The sequence below is a fragment of the Hyperolius riggenbachi genome, chromosome 7 (assembly GCF_040937935.1).
Source record: "Hyperolius riggenbachi isolate aHypRig1 chromosome 7, aHypRig1.pri, whole genome shotgun sequence".
NCBI lineage: Eukaryota > Metazoa > Chordata > Amphibia > Anura > Hyperoliidae > Hyperolius > Hyperolius riggenbachi.
The window spans coordinates 36461705-36479294 of NC_090652.1; the positions used below are offsets into that span (position 1 = coordinate 36461705).

A 17590-nucleotide genomic window follows, 5' to 3' on the forward strand; every position below is an offset into this window, starting at 1 on the left:
AAACAATAATAATGAGGAGGGAAGGCTCTTTAGGACCCAGAGCTTTCCCTCTCCTAAGGTAAGCATCTGGCTGATTTTTTAAGGACATTTGCTGCAATAATTCCCTCATGGAAGGCGGGAATTGCAGGAATATGCAGGAGCATGTGGCCCCGACCTGCACGGTGACCTTCTCCTCCCCGTCGACATGACTGTGAATCGATCACGTGACAGACAAAGAGCGGGAAAAGAGAGGCGGCACGAGCAGCGCTGAATCTCCTCACGCAGCACTGAGACTGAGAGGAGTCTAGTAGTCTATTATTCTATATATACGAGTGACCGCCCCTCCATGCGCGAGACATGCTCTAACACCCCGCCCACTCCTCTCAGGGGCGTTCACCAAGTAAGACACAGCGGCCATCTTTTCGGAGACCAGCTACTCGGAGCGCCTGATTCTGTCTCCGGGAAGATGGCGACGCCCCCTGGAGACTGGTGACGTAGTGGTGTGATCCGACATCACACCGGAAACAGTCGTGGTGAGTGTTTCCGCCTTGTTGCCGAGCTTTCCTCGCGCTGCTCCCCGGGCTTCTTTCGTCACGTGACTGATCTTTAGCCAGCCATGGCCGCCGCAGCGAAGCGCACCGAGGCAGAGAAGATGGACGTCCTCGCAGCCGGAGAGGAGGAGGCCGAGAACAACGAGGAGGAGATGGAGGAAGAGGAGGATGAAGAGCTCGAGGAGATCGCCGTGGAGATCGGGGCCACTTACCCCTGCAGGAGGCAGGACGGCTCCTACCGTGAGTATATCTACATCTATTGTAATATAATGTAAATCCTACATAATCAAATCCCTGCATGTGTGTCTGGCCCTGACGGGTTGCTGTCTGTGAGCCTCGTTGCATCGTGGGAAATAACTGCTTTTTCAACTGCCAAGCAAGCAGTACTTCTGTGCATAGACTTCAGACAGTGGTGGGGGACCCACGTGGGCGAGATGCGTTGCATATGGGATGGGGTGAGGGGGGGGGGGGGGTCTTTGGCCTATCGCCCATTTGCCCATTGTTTAATAGGTGGGCCTTATAATCAGTATAATTTAATTGGTCACCGTACCACCAGAGTGGGAGGGGAGAGGTGGTCACCGTGCCACCAGAGTGGGAGGGGAGAGGTGGTCACCGTGCCACCAGAGTGGGAGGGAAGAGGTGGTCACCGTGCCACCAGAGTGGGAGGGGAAAGGTGGTCACCGTGCCACCAGTGTGGGAGGGGAGAGGTGGTCACTGTGCCACCAGGGTGGGAGGGGAGAGGTGGTCACTGTGCCACCAGGGTGGGAGGGGAGAGGTGGTCACTGTGCCACCAGGGTGGGAGGGGAGAGGTGGTCACCGTGCCACCAGGGTGGGAGGGGAGAGGTGGTCACCGTGCCACCAGGGTGGGAGGGGAGAGGTGGTCACCATGCCACCAGAGTGGGAGGGGAGAGGAGGTCACCGTAGGGCTGGTTCAGCATCAGAGTCAGTGGAAAGTTGTAATTGGGCATCTGTAGATGAACTGGTAAGTACACATGAAGTGAAAAACACTTGAAAACAGTTGAAATGTTCTTCAGAAAGCGCCCATGGCTGTGCATGAACACTTTTGGATTGGTTGTGTGCAAGTTCTGAGTAAAAGGAGGATATCGTAGCCACTGCTTTCTTTCACTGGACACGCGTGATTCACTTGTGCATGCTTGGTTCAGCAATGGGGAGGAACCTGGAGCCAGCCAGGGTTTTTAAGGCCAATTTCCAATAGGGGGAAAATGAGTTGAACTTACCCGGGGCTTCTAATGGTCCCCCGCAGACATCCTGTGCCCGCGCAGCCACTCACCGCTGCTCCAGTGCCTGTCTCCAGTTCACTTCCGGAATTTGCAACTTTAAAGTCGGAAAATCACTACGCCTGCGCAGGCGCGCCCTCCCTCCCAGTGACGTCACCAGGAGTGTATTGCGCAGGCCCAGGATGGTCTGTGCCTGCACAGTACACTTCCAGTGACGTCAGTGGGAGCGAGGACACAGCTGCGCAGGCGCAGTGGTTTTCCGACTTTAAAGATGGTAATTCCAGAAGTGAACCGGAGACAGGCACTGGAGCAGCGGCGAGTGGCTGCGCGGGCACAGGATGTCTGCAGGGGCCATTAGAAGCCCTGGATAAGTTCAACTCATTTTCCTCATACCCCCCTACAGTACTCCTTTAAGAAGCCTGTGTAAAAATGACACTTGGGTTTTGTGGTCACCAGTGATCCACTGTCATGGCTGCAAGTCGGCATCTAACAAATTGTCTGCCATGTCTGTAAAGTTATCGCCGTTGCAGGCTAAAATGTGAGTTATTTGTAATTTTCAATAAAGATTTGGCATGCGTAGGTCTTGGCGTAGTGGTTAGCGCTCTCGCCTTGCAGCGCTGGGTCCCTGGTGCGAATCCCAGCCAGAGCAATATCTGCACAGAATTTGTATGTTCTCCCCATGTCTATGCGGGTTTCCTCTGGACACACCAGTTTCCTCCCACATCCCAAAAACATACAGATAAGTCAATTGGCTCCCACTAAATTGGCCCTAGACTACGATACATACACTACATGATATGACTATTAAATGTTAATACATGCTCTTATAATTTATCGTCTGGACTACTGCAACATACTACTTTGTGGACTACCTTCTAACAAACTGCTCCAGTCGGTACTGAACTCAGCTGCTCGTCTCATTCATCTTTCTTCTCGATCTTCCTCTGCTGACCCTCTCTGTCAAGCTCTTCGCTGGCTGCCAATTAACCAGAGGATCCAGTTCAAACTTCTAACCCTAACTTACAAAGCTCTCCACAATCTCTCTCCCCGATACATATCCTAACTAATTTCCAGATACAAACCCAATCGCAATCTCAGATCTGCACATGATCTTCTGTTGTCCTCCTCTAGAATCACCTCCTCACATTCACGCTTACAAGATTTTGCACGCGCTTCACCCCTTCTCTGGAATCCCCTCCCACAACACATCCGTCACTCGCCAACCTTTGTTACTTTTAAACACTCTCTAAAAACTCATTTGTTCCGACAAGCATATGCACTACCTTAACCTTCCTGGCGGTAAGCCCGAGCTGAGCTCGGGCTATGCCGCCGGAAGGCACCGCTCAGGCCCCGCTGGGCCGATTTGCATAATTTTTTTCTTTTTTGCTGCACGCAGCTAGCACCTTGCTAGCTGCGTGCAGTGCCCGATCAGACCCGATCAGTGCCCGATCAGAAAGACAATATACTCTGGTTATCCGTTAGCCGGGTGCATGCGGCAGGTGGCGCTAATTACTATTCCCCCTCCAGGCCGACATGGATAGTAGGGAAAGATGTAACTCTGGTGGAGTTTTGTCGCCACCTAGAGGATGCGCCCGGCTAACGGATAAGTACCATATATACTAATAATAATAATGTTATAATTTGTTCATTTAAAGCAAGGGTCTCAAACTCAATTTACCTGGGGGCCGCAGGCGGCAAAGTCAGGATGAGGCTGGGCCGCATAAGGAATTTCACAATCGCGGCGCATCGCCGCCTCTGCCCGCCCCTCATTCTTCCTATACAGAGAGGGGCGGAGAGAGGCGGCGATCTGTGCGGCGATTGACGTCTGGAGGGGCAGAGCTGAAGCTGAAAGCTCTGCCCCTTCCAGGAAATGCCGGTGGATTGCCCCCCGGGCGATTTGGGTGCTCTGCAGCCCTCGTTTAGTGGCGGGGATGCGGCAGATTACTTGGGAGCACTGAAGCAAACTATAAGGAAGCTTTTGCCGGCAAAGGCCACAAAATATTGTATCGAGGGCCGCAAATGGCCCGCGGGCCGCGAGTTTGAGACCCCTGATTTAAAGTTTAGCCTTCTTTTAGAACAAGCCTTCATTTTAAAACCCTCTGGTTTTTCTAAACTGGTTTAAAGAGAAACTGTAGTGAAAAGGGGGGAAAATGAATACATTGCAAAAGCAGAAGTTAAGAAATAGGAGAGAGATCAAGAAATTATTGATATTCGCCATGTAATTTGTTTTAATCCACAATCAGCCTGCACTTAATCATATTTACTACTGGTAGACATGAAAAAAAAACAGCACCAACTGCCATATTCTATGACCTGTTGGAAGTATCAACAGGATTATTACCGAAACTGCAGTATAGTAAAGAAACCGCAAGAGGTCATTGATGATGATCTCTATGGGCCTGGTTCCACTACATGCAGAGGCCTGGTGCACACCAGAGGAGTTTTTCTGAGCGTTTTGAATTTTTTTTAAATCTGCTGCTAATGTTATCCTATGTGTCTGTGCACACTGGAGCAATGAGGTTTTGTAAAAAAAACCTCAGGTAAAAAACTCCTCTGGTGTGCACCAGGCCAGATTGGATGCAGAAAAACTGACTCCAATGAATGTCTATGGGCCTGTTTCCACTAAACGCAAAATTTCTGATGCAGATTTTCCCATAGGCATTCATTGGAGTCAGTTTTTCTGCATCCAGTCTGCGTGTAGTGGAAACAGGCCCTGTGACATTTCCTGTATACACTCTGTGTTCCTCTTGTAAGGAAGCTGCACTTCCTGACAGTGGTGTATGATTTAATCCCTGCAAGTTTTCTTCAATAAAGAGTTGTAGCTTGTTATGCTGGGTACACACGATGCATTTTTTTTCGGTCGATTTTCCTTTTCGATTCATTTTTCCACTTGATTTCCCGCTTGATTCTCTTATCTGTTTTTATCAGTTTCCATTCATTCCTACGAGAAATTGAGCTGTAAAATGATTGAAAGTAATATTGGACATGACAGGAATGATCAATCGAACGAAAAATGGAATGTGTGTATCTAGCATTATACTGGTTGTCGATCTGTGTGTACAGAACAATCTGCTCCATCATAACCACACCCCCTAATATTGTGATTAGCTAAAAGGTTGCTTTTTGTATAGATTATCTATACATATGCACAGAGGGAGATACTGGTTGCTTGGCAGTTGGAAGCAACTGTTATTTCCCACAATGCAACAAGGCTCACAGACAAACTGTCAGTACCTAGGTGCTCTCAGATCATTGCTGACAGAGAAGATGGAGCCATTGGAAGTGGTTATGTATTAGCTGAGAGCGATTCAGAGGCGCAGAAGGGCAAGAATAAAGGTGGCCATACGCTGGCCCGATTTGCCACCGTTTCGACAGCAGATTCGATCACTGGGATCGAATGTGCTGCTAATCGTTAGCGCTACATGCCGAATTTCGATCCTTTTCGTCCGATCGCTCCGTGCGGAAAATTAGCGTCGATCGCCTGCGGGTAGGGAGCGCGTCGCTAGCGGCGTTCGAGTATCCGACGACCGACGCAATAGAGCCGCATACATTACCTGCTCCGCCGGCACGACTACCCCCGGTCACCGCTGCTCCGTGTCCGCGCTGGTCTCCGGCATGCCTCAGTTCCTCCTGCCCGACAGGAAGTTTAAACAGTAGAGGGCGCTCTACTGTTTAAACTTCCTGCCGGGCAGGAAGAAGTAAAGCATGCCGGGGCCGGAGACTCCGGGGACTGGAGTGGCGCCGGCGGAGCAGGTATTGTATGCGCGGGGGGGGGTATACAGGCGGCAGCACCACCACCACCACAACAGATTGTGATCGGTTTCAGGCTGAAATCGATTTACAATCTGTTTGCAGTAAAGGTAGCCATGCGATCCCTCTCTGATCAGATTCGATCAGATAGGGATCTGTTAGTTGGTCGAATCTGATGGCAAATCGACCAGTGTATGGCTACCTTAAGGTCTAGAACCATTGAAGTCAATTCACAAAACTTCTCATAAATAACTTATTTTCCTCCTGATTAATAAAAAGAACCCTTTAGCACATTTACAAGCAAAATGATCACTAACAGTAAGTTGTTCCTGATGAACTTCATTTCAATATTATTTTTCTTACCTTAAATATTTTATATTTTTGCTCTTTGTGAGCTTAAAAATGTAACATAGATAAGGTGGAAAAGCTTTGTGAGTAATGCCCATTGTTCCTCCTCTCCTGTTGCAGATGACGCTGAGGTCCTGAAAACCAGGATGAACAAGAAGGCCGGGAGAGAGGAGTTCTATGTGCGCTATGTTGGCTGTGAGTAAATATTGTGTCTCTAGTGTTGGGCCTAGAAGCTTGCACTCTATATGGCCACTAGTGCAAGAACAGTCCTTTAAGGTCTTTAAATTGGACCTGAACTCTTGCACAGGACAGAAAAGAAAAACAGAGAAATGCACCTTGTATGTATTTAGAGAGTTTAGCCTGTCTAATCCCACCCCCACTCTGTGACTAATCACAGCTGTAATTTGATCTCTCAGCTGGTTGCCTCAGCAGAGCTGCTAATTTGTAAGCACAGGATGTTAACCCTATGTCTACTTCCATGAAAGCAGGAAGTAGCTATAACAAAGAAATGTTTTTCTGTAAAGGTTATGCTGTTACATAGTTACATAGTTATTTTGGTTGAAAAAAAGACATATACGTCCATCGAGTTCAACCAGAGAACAAAGTACAACTCCAGCCTGCTCCCTCACATATCCCTGTTGATCCAGAGGAAGGCTTATCTTTTCGAGCAGAGAGGAAGTTCAGGTCCGCTTTAAAACATTTCAGTTGTTCTGATTGGAGACTGTGCTATATTGTATGTCTATAGACCTGGTTGAATTGCAGGTGTAAATACAAAACGAACTGATTACATGCAAGTTTCGTGTCTCCCTGCATTATGTGCAAATTGCTATTCCGTTTTCATTTTTGTACTTGTGATGATTGTGACTCTTAACAAGTGTTTTTAGGCATCTTGTGTTGCTGGTTGATTTCTGCTGATCTCTCCTCAGCACAGTTCCTCACTTTTTGCCTTGGTGCTTCAATAGTTTTATATTTGTTTTTAATGTTCCTCTTCAGTTTTTACATTTTTAATAGGAAAAAGAGCCTATATGACCTGTAATTGCATTCTATCACTAATGTTGCTCCTCTGTAGAGCCATGAGCTCCTTCTGGCTGCTTTCTGCTTATGAACTCTCCTCCCCAGCACTCTGCATATTGTGTACAACCAGCTCTGCATTCGCTGCGTGAAACCTTATAATAATTGCATGACTCGTAGGTGTAATGTGATCATTGCTTCGTGCATTCTCTTCTGTTCCTGGGATGCCCCTCTTACTTCCAGGGCACAGACAGGAACAGGAAGTGATGTGGCGAGAACCATGATCAGGCCACAGTACAGATCAGATATGGCAATACAGCTTTCATACAGTAATGAGTAACCATAAACTGATGAGATAAAAATGTGTATTTATAACACCAAAAAGGGCTTTCCTGAAAGTCCATCATTTCATTTTGTATTTAAAGCAAATCGGAAGCAAGCTGTAAAAAAAATAAACGTTAGATTCCGATTTCGAGAAAAGGCTCTGTATCCTACAGGGGTGTTGCTAGCCCCAAATATCAGTGGCACGTGCCCCGGATGTTCCCCAGGCAGTCAGTTGTGGTGCCTCAGAGGCGGGAATGCTGGGAGCTGTGGTGTATCAATGGGGGGAATGCTGAGTGCTGTTGTGCCTCTATGGGGACATTTTGGGTGCTTTGGTGCCTTCATGGGGGTATTCATTCAGCTGTGGTTATTCTATGGGGGCATCCTGGGAGTTGCGGTGCCTCAATGGGAGCTTGGGAGGAGGTCCACTACAAGGTCAGAATGCTGTAGGGGAACTGCCAGAGAACCTAGCAGTAGGGCAGCCTGCCCAGCAGAAAGCCAGACCAGTCAGCACAGAAGCCAGGTAACTCTGCCTGGGTATGTTAAAAGATCATTGTCGCGAAAATCTTAACATTTAAAACATACAAATAAGAAGTACGTGTCTTCCAGAGTAAAATGAGCCATAAATTACGTTTCTCATATGTTGCTGTCACATACAGTAGGTAGTAGAAATCTGACATTCCCAACAGATTTTGGACTAGCCCATCTTCTCATAGGGGGGTTCTCAGGGTTTTCTTTATTTTTAAAAGCACTTAGTGAATGGCAGTTGCTCCGTCCAACTGCCAAAATAGTGTGCAGTGAGCAGGGAGGCTGGCTAGCGTCTATAAAGATTTTTCAGGGAATGTCTTTATAAAGAATAAAGGCCATGCTGAGAATCCCCTATGGAGAGATGGACTAGCCCAAAACCTGTCAGTAATGTCAGATTTCTCCTTCCTACTGTAAGTGACAGCAACATAGGAGAAAAGTAATTTACGGCTCATTTTACTCTGGAAGAAATGTACTTCTTATTTGTATGTGTTTTAAATTTTAAGATTTTCGCGACAGTTTCTCTTTAAGTGAAGCTGCCTATTTGTGATATGCTGGTTTTTTGTGTGTGCGTTAATGGAGGGGGGGGGGGGGGGGGGGCGGGGGCTTCATCCAACATCTTGCTGGGCAGGCCTACATACAAAGCTGTTAAGTTCATGTAAACTTAGCTCTACCCATGACCACACCTACATTTTGTGCATTGCCATACCCATTTTCCGGGCTTGAGTGCCCAAAAGTGCCCCGGATATCTTGGGATCCTAGCAACGCCCCTGGTATTACATGGAGCCCTTCCGCTCCTCCCTCTGTCACCTCGTGTCACTGATATGCCTCATTAAAATATGTGCATTTGGGACTCCTCAGAAGTCTCGTACTTCTGAAGATGAATGCACAGTACGGATCCTCTCATCTTCTGAAGCACTCAGGGATGGGAGTACCTCCAATGCCTGCATGAGGATATCTTCAGCTGGAGGGCATGGGTGGAGCAAGGGCATGGAGAAAGGACCGGGAAGGCTCTGTGGGGTCCAGTGACTGCCTTCTACATAGAGGAGTATCTAGCTTTTTTTATTTTATTACGGCTCTCTTCAGGTTCACTTTTAAGTGTACCTGAGACGGGCAGGAGAGAGAAAATATATACATACCTGAGGCTTCCTCCAGCCCCCTCCAGGCTGATCACCCCCGAGCTGTCCTCGTGAGCAGTCTGAATCTTCGGTGATTACCCCCAGAAAGTCCCCTAGTTGGTGCAGAACGATGGGGGCTGGGCATGCACATTACGCCCCAGAATGGAGGACTTTCCGGGAACAAATTGCCAAAGATCCAGACGGCGCAGGAGGATGGCGAGGGGGCTGGAGGAAGCCCCAGGTATGTATATTTTGTTTCTCTCCTGTCCATCTCAGGTTACTTTTTTTTTTTTTTTTTAAGTGCTGAAATGGAAATGTAAAAAACACATTCATGTATCTGAGACATTCATAACATTAAAGTACATTTAAAGAGTATAAAAAAAAAAAGAAACATACGTGCCAGACACTTCCTGGAAACCTCTTGCAGTCTACTGATCCAGTGTAGGGACCCTCTTTACCACTCAACCCAGGGCAAGTCGGATGGGTTTCTTCTGGCCGTGCTAAAGCACATTCGTTCTACTGGGCATCCATGGTCCGTACTCGCCCAGCAGGGGCATAGCAATAGCCATAGCAACTGCTATGAGGCCTTGAAGAGGGGGTCCAAGTGGTGTTCACTATTAACTAGGCTTTGCTGCTCCACCCTCTGACTTTGTCACAGTGCCCATGGACTATACACAGTGTACTTTGCATGAGAATGGAAATTGACCAATCAACTCATATTCATAGGGTCGGGACAGGTAGCATTGCTCAAGTGTCTAGATATGATGGCCCCATAAAACTTTTGCTAAGGGGCCCTATAATGTTTAGCTAAGCCTCTGTCGCCCTGTATGGATCTGCTAATCCACGTCCGGGTGTATGGGTGGAAAAAATGCATTTGACTTGCATTGAGTTAGGCTAATGGGTCCCTACACTAAATCTTGTGGCTGCAGGATGATCCGGGAACCCTCTGCTCTATTCAGACGCTTCCATGTCTTAGATAAGTATGACTTTAAAAAAAAAAAAAAAATTTCTATTACTTTAGGTGTACATTAGTGTTACTCAGCTCCCATACTGACTGCTGTTGAACTTTTAATCTTATCCTCCCCCCCCCCCCCCCCCCCCCCTTCTCAGCATACCTATTATTCAGCCGCCGGGAGACTTGGGCGCAGGATACAGCTGGTATATAGCTCACCCTGCTCCTGCACAAGCTCCAGCGGCGCTAATTACTATTCCTGTCCCGGCCGCCATGGATAGTGGGGGACAGATGTAATTCGGCTTCCAGCTATTACTGTCGGCCAATTTAAAGTGTTTTTGCAGTAATTTGTGTTCTGTCTTTTGACAGTGCCCAAATTACTCACTGAGCGTTGCTATAGCCGTCATTTCTATTACGGCCTCTGGTGGCGCCAGCTGCGCCCAAATTTCCTGCGCTGCTTTTACAGTGCTCGCTTTTGTGTGTTTCTCAGCCACTTAGAGACAGTAAGGCCCAGTTCACATGGTTGATTACGGGGTGTTTTCCCGCCGGCTGTGGTACTCGTCTGTACCGTAGTTGGCCGTCGTTTGTGGGAATGCCATGTTCCAATCCCATTTTTTTCCCAGTTGTTTTAGCTGAGGGTCACTTACCGCCGCGCCTCCTCCTGCGGGGAGGAAAACCCGCTGAAAGATGTCAAACGCTTTTCTGCACGCTTGCAGAAAATCATTTGGCCGGCAGACGCCTGTGTGAACCTGGCTCTTCAGGACACAGAGCCTTCCCTCTGCTTAGGTAAGTATCTGTTGTTGTTATAAGGGCTGATGCTCCTCTCGTCATGGGAGGTGCTAAATTCTCCACGGACTGACCGTAGCTGTGCCACATTATGGACTTTCCTGGGAATTTGAGTGCGCCCGCTGCAATGCATGCTGGGAGATGTAGTCCATGGATGCAAGAACATTTCGGGAGAGGGGTTGCTAGAGACTAAATGTTAATAATTTGTAATTGCATGTAAATTGTACGCAGCTTTAAACTGGGCCAGTCAGGTGTACCTACTGACAGTTTTATTGGTCCAATTTAATTTTAGAGCTGGCCCTTTCCGCTGATGGTATGTTGCATCTGTGTGAGAGCTCTGCTCCAGTTGGTTAGGGCTGTGTTTCTCAAACCCGTCCCCGTGACTCCCCAACTCTGCATCTCGCCTATGCATAGGTGGGGGAATTGGTGTCTCAGCAAGGTGGATTCCATGCAGCTTAGACAATAATTACCCCACCTGTGCATAGCTGAGGTTGCCTGCAAAACATGCACCGTTGGGGAGCCACAAGGACAGGTTTGAGAAACACTGGGTTAGGGAAAGGGGGATGTGACATCACACATTTGCACAAGCCTGTAAAGGGGGCGTGTCTTAGACATGATTGGAGGACTCGGAAGCCTTACAAAATACAGCAGTCTCTTGATTTGCAGGAACTGTTGTGAGGCATTTTGTGCATATACAGGGAAGAACAAATCTAGGAACCAAAGATTGTCTTGTGCCCCACTTTAGAGTTTTTCTTTGATATAAATGGAGCTGGCTGCTGCTGAAAAAAAATCCTGTTTCCTCATGAATTGGAGAAACTGGTTACTGATTTATATAATTTCTTGTAGATGTTTATAAGTTTACTAAAGTGAAATAGTGTATATTCTCCATAGTTACCTATGCTGTGTATTCGAGTTTGTAAGTAATTGTGAACATTAGTATTAGTCTTCTATAGAAGTCTTCTTGTGGTAAATTTATACTTAGATCCACTTACCCGCACAACTCCGCATATTTTTGTGTTATGAACCCGCCTGTTATGAGCTCACTTTTTCCGCAGTGACCCGCCAGCGACACGAGTGGGTGGACAAACCCCGCTTGGTGCTCACCAAAGCAGAAGAGGAAGAGGAGGAGGATGAGGCCAATGGGGAGGACCCAGAGGCACCTGAGGATGGAAATACACCTCAGAAGCAGGAAGATGAAGATGCTGAGCCTAAGGCGAAGGTAATGCAAGGCTCTCCAGCCAGCTCTGGCATATTAGGATTACCCATTGCCCCACTGGTAGCGCCTCATACTGTCACACTGACTGTGCACTACCAGAGGCCCACCACTAGTTGGCATTATGGTGGATTTTCACTGACAAAAAATGGTGGCTGCTCAGTCTTATTGTAACTAGCCACAGAGGTGCACAATATAAAATACAGCTCCCTCTCTAGCTGGGAAAGAGAACCTGTTATCTAGCCTATAATAAAACAGGTCTTCAATGTATATGTTAGTAAATGGATGCTGCACACAGAGAAGAGAACTGTGTTTTGTGCACTTCTGCAGTAATCATGGAGACCAAACGGCAACGGTTACCACTAGCAGGGATAATGTGTCCAATGGAGACAAAATGGCAGCTAAATAGCTGGGATATCGCTGTCAAGGACAATTTGCATAATGGAGGCAAAATGGCAGCCAGGTTAGCACTAGCAGGCACAAAGTAATAGAGGATATACACAGTAATTCTTCAGCATGTGCCTTGCCACACAGTATAGTTCTATTGCACTGCTTTTCCAAACACATGTGGAACTCCCTCTGACTCAACTGCAGAGTCTGAACAATGGAGATGGACGAATCTGCCCAGTGGCCAGAGCTGCTGCAGTATGGCAGATGGCTTAAGTCCTATCATTTGACATCCATACTCAATTACTACTTTGGTGCTACATCCCATGAAGGGCTGTGGCCTCCTGAACTATTCTTGGCTGCCTTATGCCGCTCACCAGAGCAAATAGGTCGGCAGACTGAACACACACGTATCCAGCAAACTTTTGCTAAATATCAATTGCAGAAGTGATTAGCTGATCAGGCAGCCCAGCCACTTCCTATTGATGCAAATGTTTCCCCTTCTCAATGGACAAAATGTCATCTCCCTTCTGCAAATTCTAAAGTAACAACGCTTCTCTGTGCCTGACAAATACTTCAGATAATTAGGTGGAACCACTGTGTAGAGCGAGTGCGCAGGAATTTGTCAAGCTGCTGTACATAGTGCAGACATTACCAGCACTATAGTAGTATCTATGTAGTATCACTATAGGCAAGGAAATCACCTACTGGAAATAAATGGAAGCATAACATGTCCGTTCTATAACTATGAAGCTGCCTGAACACATTGCAGCCGACCTGATAATATAAACATGAGGTAATAACATGTGGTGACCACCTCCGGCCATAAAGGCGCCCTCAGGAATGGGCTCACTATCTTTTGCTTGGCTAGTTCCTGTCATTCATAGCATTATAGTAATAAACGAGCCAATCAAGAACATTTCTCAGCCACTCATACCAACAATGCCTTGCTTGCTCTGTGTACATGAGGATGCCCAAAAACACAGCAGGCTGATGCTAACATTCATTAGAAGCTCCTTGCTCACATCTACGACTACTTGGCAAAGTTGTTTAAGTTAAACTCCGGGCATACTAAAATCTGCCTGATTGATATCTCTGATTGGACAATCAAAATTGGATGTGTGTACTGGCTCTTAAACGTTCAAGCATGCAAGTGAGTTTCCCTCTAGTCAGGGCCTAGGTGGACTATAGTGTAACCCTCAACATAATTACAGCCATAAAACAAAAAGTCAATAGTTTGTGGCTCTGAGCTGTGTCATTCAGCTGAGATAATAAAAAATTAAACCTACTTTTTTTAACGTTTAGCACAGGGATGTCGAACTCCAGTCCTCAAGGACCGAGGTCCTCGCACATTTTTGGCACAGCTCAAAATAATTGGTGAGTGTGAATCAGGAAAGGTGTTCATCAAATAGAACGTCCTAAACACTGCCAGGGAAATGGTTCTCGAGGACTGGAGTTCGGCTCCTGTGTTTTAAAGGAATACCAAGGAGTAAAACTGGTAGTTCAGTCCCGTATTGACCCCCCCTACCAGAGAAAGTCGGTGACCTTTGAACTGGATCTAGTTGGCTGCGCATGTCACCGCTCTCTCCGCACTCCCGGCCTTATCGCAGTATGATGCCAAGAACACTGAGAGCGAGGTGGCACTCAGCTGATGTGTATGCCCAGCCAACTAGATCCTGTTTCAAAGTTCTCAGACTTTTGGTCGGGTGCTATACCGGACCAAATTACCACTTCACAGAATAAACCGCCAGCGCGATAAGTGATTGCTCAGGTTGTGGGAGCTATTAGTCTTTTTTTTTTTTTGTAGTAAATTGTAATGATTTTTTTTTCTTTCATAAAGGTCATCATGCTGTGGCTAATCTTTTAGATCAGAGAGGAAGTTCTGAGTTTAGTTACACTTTAAGATTGAATACTTAACTTAAGGATGCACTTAACTTAGAGACCCAGATGCACTTAACTTAGAGACCCAGAGACGATTTAACTACCAGTTTTATACATACTTGGGGCTTCCTCCAGCCCCATCAGGCTGGATCGCTCCCTCGCCGCCGTCCTCCGCTGTCTCTGTCCGCTGATACCGGGTCCCGTCTTTATGGCCAGTCGACGCAAGCGCAGTGCACTCTCTCCATACTGTGCATGCGTAAAGAGCCGGAGGGAGCCGCTGCGCATGCGGAAGACTGGTCGCGTCCAGTGGAAGTGACGGGACCCGGTACCGGCGATAGAGGCAGCGCAGGATGGCGGCGTGGCAGCGATCCAGGCTTATGGGACTGGAGGAAGGTATGGATTAAATCTTTTCCTATTATTTTTTTTTTTTTTTTTATAAGCTTCGTCTCTGGTTCCCTTTAAGGACACCCCTAACAACTCCCCCTTGGGGGACATCACTGGGCCGGCATGTCAGCTGTGTAGCGCCACATACGTGATGTCACGCGATGGAGCAGCGTCTTCAGAGAAGATGGCAGTTGCTCGGCCAAGTTGATTCTTCGGGCGGATCACTTGCCAAGCAGCCGTTGCTGATCTTGCAGGTGTACAGAGGCGCCGAGAGGATAAAAAAGGCTAAAACGTTTAAAATGTTTAGGTTGCGGCGGTGGACCGACTAACCACAAACTGACAACAAGGCTGTTGTTTTTTCAAAAATAAATATACATAATTTATTCAATTGCTCCCAATAAAGTCGCAACGCGTTTCATGGGCAAAGGGACCCGCTTCTTCAGGCAATAAAGACAGGAGCAACAACACAGCGTCTGGTCTGGTTGATGCTTGGCACCTCTGTGTTGCTGATCTTGGGCCTCTGTACACATGCCTGACTATTGGCTGAGGCGACGTGTATGGGGCTTTAAGGATTTCAGGAGGTAAATTGCTTAACGTACCCATACGTCTAGCGGCTAGGCGGCCAATCAAGCATTCAATTCAATATTTATTATCAAATCGAATGAAAATCGTTGCTGCCAAGTGCATGCACGATCAACGACAACAAATTTTGGACCATCGCGGTCGGTCAGGTGACGAATAAACTCCTGGATGACCTGGACGAAACCCCCAGCACTGTCACCCGTAATGTTCAAAGTGCCCAGTGCACTATACAGTACCTGTCCGGCTCTGTCCTCTGTCCATACACACGTCCCGCATGGTTGCTGGCGTACACATGGGCGTGTGTGTGATGTCACACCTGGTGGCCACCTTACTCCGGCAACCACGTGGGTGCCTGTATAGATGGAGCCAGCGGCGGACACGGACAGATACTGTATAGTGCACTGGCCACCAGTGGGGCACTTTGAACATTGGGGGAGCAGCATTGGGATGCGCTGTCACAAGGCCAATTCCGAATTGATTTCCGGAGGAAGTTGATCGGGAATCGGCCTGCGGTGTATGGGCAGCCAACAGATCTCTCTCTGACCAGATCGATCTGCTGATACATCATGTGATATATGGGCAGCTTTAGTAAATATTAAAAGATTTCTCACCAAAGTGATAAAAGGAAAAACAGCTCAGAATCCTTATGAAAGACAGGAGGCGAGGTTAGTGAATTGTGGCCAGATACTGCTCCCATCAGAGCCTTCTCATAAACGTAGTTGATCTGCTGTAAAATGGCTCCACTTTCGAAAGTAAAGTAAAAACGATTTCCTTCAGGCCACGCAAAAGGAAAGCATTGTAAAATAATATAACTACTGCAATTGCTCTGCTGCAATTAGCTGGAGCTGAATTAGGCGTGTCTGCACTTGGGGTGTGACATTTGGCATTATCCATTCCCTGTAGCTGTGACTTAGCCTGACGTTCATGAATGAAGTAATCACTGAACACGGAAAGAAGGATGCAAACATTCACAGGCCTCAAATTCCTTTCTTCTAAAGCATATCTCAGAAATTATACCCAGCAGCAGGCTGAAATGGAAGTGCAGTGTTCTCCCCAGAAATTTTTTCCAGCCGGGTGGCATTAAAAAGTAGCCAGGTAGGGCGAGATGAGAGCATACAGGGCTGGTGCTTATCTGCACAATTCTGCTTACAGCAGAGGAGGAAGTAAGCCGATGACAGCCAGGAGCTCACCAAAACTAGCCGGGTGGAGCACCCGGCTGAAAGGGCCTGGGGAGAACACTGAAGAGTCATGTTAAACTAAACCTGAGACAAATGGGAGAAAAGGATTTGTGCCTAACTGGGGCTTCCTTCAGCCTCATGTAGTTCTTCTGCTTCCTCAATGTCCTTTCACTCCCCTTCATTATGTTGCTGTGAAGTGCAGGATCCAGCTGGGTTACAGGCCTTGGTGCATTTGCTGTTTCAGGCCGTGGCCTCCTCCATCGCAAGCATTCTGTGCAAGCACAGTTACTCTTAAAGGGGTTCTGTGAGGGGGGGGGGGGGCTGAGGATAAAAAGACACTTACCTGGGGCTTCTATCAGCCCCCTTTAGCAGTAATGTCCGACGCCGTCCTCCTCCGATTCGCTGTTCCTCGCTGCCGGCACCGGGCAGTTATTAGTCTAACAAGATGAATAATGCGCGCACCCACTCGCGTCATCGGGAGCTTAATGTGCAATACAAAGTAAGCTTCCGATGAGGAGAGAGCGAGCAGGCGCGCAGCCGCAGTTGGATGGCATGCCGCGCTAGACCGGGGCCGGCAGTGGAGAACGGCGGATCTCCCCCCCCACAGAACTCCTTTCATGAAATATACAAAACCCTCCCAGCTACGGGAGCGTGATTGGGTGGTGCGCATGGCCAGGACCGCACATGCACAGTAGTCTGCGGCTGAGCTGGAGACGTTACAGGGCTGATCTGCAAAACAGGGAATTGGTAGAACATCAAGTGAGCAGACAGACTACAGGGGGCAGGAATAAGCCTGGGGTAAGTAAAAATCCTTCTGTTCATTTGTCTACGGTACACTTTATGGGATGTCCGAGATGAGTGTCGGAAATAAAGCTTTATTAACTTGCGGCTTCTTCCAGCCCCTAGAAGTCTGTGTGCTCCCTCGCTGCAGTTATGCAGTGCTCCGCTGTCCAGCTGTTTGTGGCTTCTGCACAAGTGGTGGGAATGTGCAGAAGCCGCCGGGGCGGTGAATGTTACAGAGGACAAAGCCGGACAGTGGAGCATTGCCCCACTGAGGCGAGGGACCACACAAACTTCTAGGGGCTGGAAGAAGCCTTAGGGTACAGTAGTTGCTGCTGTATAAGACGCGTCACAATAAGAAACACCTAGGTTTAGAGGGGATGGGCAGAACACACACACACACACACACACACACACACACACACACACACACACACACACACACACACACACACACACACACACACACACACACACACACACACACACACACACACACACACACACACACACACACACACACACACACACACACACACACACACACACACACACACACACACACACACACACACACACACACACACACACACCCTGGTGTTTCCA

At 47.8% G+C, this 17590-nt stretch overlaps 1 protein-coding gene across 3 annotated transcripts in view; it reads left to right on the forward strand.

The window, feature by feature from the left end:
• The first annotated feature begins 254 nt into the window (after window positions 1-254).
• Window positions 255-17590, forward strand: part of LOC137524252 (nuclear factor 7, ovary-like) — a 53117-nt gene continuing 35781 nt past the window's right edge. Inside the window, exons 1-3 of one of the 3 annotated variants that reach the window (XM_068243896.1) lie at window positions 255-770; window positions 5987-6061; window positions 11635-11798. In XM_068243896.1, the coding sequence (XP_068099997.1) occupies window positions 596-770; window positions 5987-6061; window positions 11635-11798 (414 nt within the window). In that variant the 5' untranslated portion in view covers window positions 255-595. Of the gene's footprint in view, window positions 771-1440; window positions 1513-5986; window positions 6062-11634; window positions 11799-17590 lie in introns of those variants that run through there. The other 2 variants (XM_068243897.1, XM_068243898.1) reach the window with 2 other exon arrangements.